Genomic DNA, 4994 nt, shown 5'->3' with positions numbered 1-4994 from the left:
AGATAAGAAAGAAATTTATGGAGAAGTAGAATAAGATGCTCGTGATTGCTTTGCCTTCAACAAGTTCTGTTAATCATCATATAAGCATTACCTACTTCAAGACTTGCATTAATTAAAGGCCATTGATCTATTATAATGCATGACAAAGAAATTAAAGAGTAGCAGATTGACCTTCCTAGCTTAAATTCTTTGCTTAAGTAAACTATCACAATATTGCCATAGAAAATGGTCGGGTTAAGTTGTAGGCTCCATGATTGTGTTAATAGTAACTAGAGTTTTTTTACTATAACAGGTGGTTAGCAGGAGAAATCTATGTTACTCAAGACTTCTCAATAATGTCGAAGGGTGCATGTCGAACTCCAAAAGTAGTGCATTTTTGGAGAATTAGACACGAGTGTGGCATCATTTTTGGAGTGTTTGAGCAACATAGGGAGAAAGGACTATTAAACCTACCCATCTGCAGACCCTGGAATGCCACTCAATTTAAATGGCAAAACCTGGTTTATGGAAGAACCTTCAACAGATCAGTGGTATAATATTCTAAGCAACACCTATACTTGTTATCTTTTCCTCTCATCTTTTATTTTTTCATAATGATGGTGTTGGGGCCAGCTAAGTCACACCTTTGGTGCTCCTCTGGTTTTCAAGCATTATCATTTCAATAGTTGGGTACTTGGATTGGTTGTGGAATTTTAAAATCTTTCATATAACTATAAAGTGTGGTCAGGATGGTCAAGTTAATAGACACATTTACGTGGGGGGGTAAAATTGAAAAGAACAAAAGAACTTGCCAGAATTGTCCTCATAGAAAGTGTTGCTTCCCTCCAAATGCAGGCGAGTCACTTCAGTTATTCTCCCTGTAAAATATCCAAATTATTATGTTCTGTAACACAAGGATACACCTCATCGAGATTTTTCATAAGAAGTTATTTTTCATAGGAATTCATAACCTAGATGGAATTAAACTCACATATGTCATTTGGCAAGAGGAGGGGGAGGGTGGGGATAGTCAAAACGATCAGCATTTTGATCAAGAACATAATAGGTTAGGTCTGTTTCTCAATTCAACTCACGCACATGCCATCAAAATCCCCAAATCATGGACTAATGTATTAACATTCTACAATTTCCATGGTAAGAACAAACCTGTTTGCATGGTTGGCATGAGCACCATAGGAGAATCTGGACCCATTTTAACATTTGCAGATTGCAAATGGCATTCGGAATGTTGAGCTGCTCTGGTAGCATCCAATGGAGTTTCTGAAGGCACAAAGAGTGGGCTTGCAGCAAGATGAATGATTGCTTGTGCCTAACAAATATGACAGTGGCCACAACAGGAACAAACTAGTCAATTGTCAATACTTAAATTGTTGTAGTTCCGTCATACATCAAACTTAAGCTACCTTTTCAGCAGGTACATCATCATACACATTCACCTTGCCACAATAGAAGATTATCAATTGACCTGCTGATGCATTTCCCGAATCTGTGGTTCTGGACTCACCAAGAAAAAACTATTAGCATTTGAACTAACTATAATGGAATTTCTAAAATCTGTCTGTAAAGGTGCGCGCACTTGCAGAATCACAACTTGCCTTGGGATGCCATCTTCAATAGTATAGTTTTTAGCATAATATAGAATTACAAGAGTAGAGAAAAAATAACTTCAGAAATTATAAGAAGGGAAAGTAAGCAAAACTAGTTTTATTATTTGAAGGAAACAGAGGAAGAACTTTTCCGACACGCTAAAGGATAGATTTGTAAATGAAAGTATATACTACATAGGAACGAGATGAATAGAAGACTTAAATTGAAAACTATGAATGTACATAGTATGAGAAATATGATATTCTGACCTGCATGATTATCTTCTAATTTCTCACATGATAGCTAGTGAAACCATTAAAGTCATATTTTTAAGCTAATTCAAGAAGCCTAAGGGTTTTGGCTAAGGTAGTTGATAAAGCATAAATGATGATGATAAACCCTTTTTTTCTTAAAATCCTTGTAACACTCAGTCCATGCTCTTCAACATTTTCCAATTGTATATAGTGTGCTCAATAAAACAAGCCCTATAGGAGCAACAATGCAGTGCTCCTCCAGGATCTAGCAAGTGGTAGTAGAATTTGGGATACGACCAACAAAATACCAACAACTTTGTACACAAAATGTTGTACCCGAAATAAAATGCACATCATTGGCAAGTAAAACCCCCTTAATGCCATTCAAAGTGCAATCAAAGACCGAAGCTCTCAAATGAGACTAAATTTTTAAGGTATTTGCATTTACTTGCTTGTCAAATCATCAAGCACAATTCTTGCACATCTTTTACAAAACCAATAAGGACAGACAAATAAGCGAAAAATTTCATATTAGCCACTTATTTAGTATTGTAATCTTTCAATGTAATATGGTAATATGGTAGGGACGAGCCAGCCGCTACTTAATGGAGTAGCAGAGTGGAACTATTATTCAATAGGAACAAAGCGTCTCAAAGACAAGCACCTTATTTAGTGGTAAGGAAAAGTAAAGAGCCATCCATTCAGCATATAAAAAGGTGTAATAAACAGCACAAACCATTTGAGGAAACGAAAATTCACCTAGAAGGAGTTAAGTTATTGACAACGGCAACAGAACCTGCAGCCTTATTGCCGGAAAGATCAGGTTTATTGGGAAGTTTTCTACCGTACGGCACCATTTCTTCAGCCGATTCAGCAAATTCTGCATCGATGCCCGTTTCTTTCTGGACCTACATTAGTTTAATTATTCAATAATTAGGCGAGTTAGTATGAAGTTAAGCAGCAGATATAGCATCATATTCATCACAGAACCATGAAGATAATCAAAAGAGGAAATGCAAGTAGATAAATCAAAACGCACTCGCTGTAAACTGGTGTCTGGGCGAGGAATGTGACGCCTTTTCCGCTGACCGGTGTCGGAGTCCGGCGTCGTCTCTAACAACGCCTTCAGTGATATCACCTGCTGAATCGCCTGTGATTTATTCCATGACGGTTTTCTCATTCCTACACAGAAACATATTCAGAAGACACAAAGCATAATCATCCTTCAAATTACTTTATTCGATTCTCGATTATCGCAACTCCAGATTATTTTAATGTACTGGCACACATATAGAGAGAAATAGAGAAAAGCGAAAAATGAACCTTTAGCTTTAAGATAACGTCGGCAATCTTCGCGAGTGAGCTGAGAAATGTCGTCATCGGTAAGTAGGTAGAGCGGTTTATCCAGAGGAGACTTGTAAACAGTTTCTTCCAGCGACATGATGTGAAATTCCGGTGGAAATCGGTACAATTTGGTTCGTCGGAGAACTAGAAACAGGAGAAACGTGTTTGACAGTGAGTTAGTGAGTAGTGCCGGGAGCGGAGGATTGGGGGAAAAAATGGCCGCGGCGTCGCCGCTTTAGTGTGTTGCTTTTTACTTTTTTGGCCGTAACCCATTTTGGGGAGGCAAGGCTGCAACCCCAGGTTGCCACGTAATCAGCGATGTCATTATTGAAAAAGTTAGCCCCCCATCTCGGCCGAGGGCCCCCCCTCTTTATCACCTCTATAGCTCTACTTCAAGGCCTAATTTTTTTCCCCATCACATATTTGCTACTCAAAAACCTACTAAATGTCAAACTCATTTTAATGTGTGTTGACTAGGTTCAAAAAAATAAAAGTATCTTGCTCATATATCTCTCATTAGTAATATTAGCTATATTTGGGGAAAAAAAAGGTCCTAGAAATGTATTTATATGATATTGAAAAGCTTGATTAAAATTTATAATAGAGCTTGATATCAACTCAACGATAGTTCATGAAAAACTTTCACCAAGTTGGAAGTGCAACGTATCTCAAGTGTACATCTTTAAGTTATTCAATCAATCCTTGTTTGAGAAGATGGAGTCCTTGAAAGCTAAGCCATCAAAGACTCATATGTGGGGTACTCAAGTTATGGAAGAGTAATAAAGACCCATGTGTGGAGATGCTCAAGCTATGGATGATAGCTTGGAAGGAAGATGGGGAAGAGAATGCAACCATATGCGATCACATATGCACTCCATGGAACACTTGTGAACCCTATATGCGACTGCAAACCCCATTTGTGACCATAGTGTCGCATTGTGATTTAGGAAGACCGTTTATTGGGTCACTATAGTTATTTTTGCTAAGTTCATGTTGGGGTTATGCTTGTAAAGGCAAAACTATAAATACTAACCTAAGTTATTTTCATTTGATAGCTTTTGAATGATTAAAAAATTCTTTTTGAGTGTAGCTCCTCCTTTGTGGAATTAGATTAATGTTAGGTATTAGTTGGAGGATTCCTTATCTCATTACTTTGAACACCTCTTGGATAATTTAGGATTATATTTTTAGGTATGAATTAAAAAAATTCTTCCCCTTTGAATTGATTCATCTTTGATTTTAGATTGATAGATATACGTATCACATCTTATAGATTGATCAATCGCAATATTTTTTTTATCTCATCTAGATCACGATGTGACATTATATGCGAAGGACTTGTGGCTTCAAGTGGATTATGCGGTTGCATATATAGGGGTTGCAAACTTGCAATTGAGCTTTTCTCAATAGAGTTTCTTGTTGGAGTTATAATCCATATGAGAGTTGTGGTTGCATTATCTTCCACATCTTCCTTCCAAGTTATCTTTCATAGCTTGATTATGATCGCCACATGTGGATCTTCACTCTCTTCTATCCTAAATATTCTTCCATAACTTAAGTACCCCCCACATGTAGGTCAATGGCTTTTTAGGACTTTATTTTCTCAATCAAGGATTGGATAACTTGAAGATGTGCACTTGAGATACCTTAAATCGCCTCTAATTTGATGAAAGTGTTCCACGGACCATTATTAACTTAATTAATGTAAGCTCCATCATGGATCCTAATCACCAATGATTTTTCGAGTGTAGTACAACGTATTGCTTGAAAATCATGAATAGTATTGATGGGGGGGGGGGGGGGGGGATT

At 37.3% G+C, this 4994-nt stretch overlaps 1 protein-coding gene across 4 annotated transcripts in view; it reads right to left on the bottom strand.

Moving 5' to 3' along the window:
* The window catches only part of LOC102599493 (protein TIFY 4B-like), a 6033-nt gene extending 2410 nt beyond the window's left edge, over positions 1-3623 (bottom strand). For all 4 annotated transcript variants that reach the window (XR_367457.2, XM_006349654.2, XM_015309700.1 and 1 more), the window contains exons 1-6: positions 3165-3623; positions 2881-3023; positions 2601-2749; positions 1404-1494; positions 1147-1309; positions 792-857 (exon numbers count right to left, since the gene is read on the bottom strand). Coding sequence is in view for 3 of the 4 variants with exons in the window: in XM_006349654.2 (XP_006349716.1) it covers positions 792-857; positions 1147-1309; positions 1404-1494; positions 2601-2749; positions 2881-3023; positions 3165-3282 (730 nt within the window). In the remaining variant the exon portion in view is untranslated. The remainder of the gene's footprint in view (positions 1-791; positions 858-1146; positions 1310-1403; positions 1495-2600; positions 2750-2880; positions 3024-3164) is intronic.
* Between the last annotated feature and the right edge of the window lie 1371 nt (positions 3624-4994).

Source organism: Solanum tuberosum, unplaced genomic scaffold (assembly GCF_000226075.1).
Source record: "Solanum tuberosum cultivar DM 1-3 516 R44 unplaced genomic scaffold, SolTub_3.0 scf00110, whole genome shotgun sequence".
Taxonomy (NCBI): Eukaryota; Viridiplantae; Streptophyta; class Magnoliopsida; order Solanales; family Solanaceae; genus Solanum; species Solanum tuberosum.
Note: the sequence above shows the minus strand (reverse complement) of the source record. Positions and strands in the feature narration are given on the sequence as shown.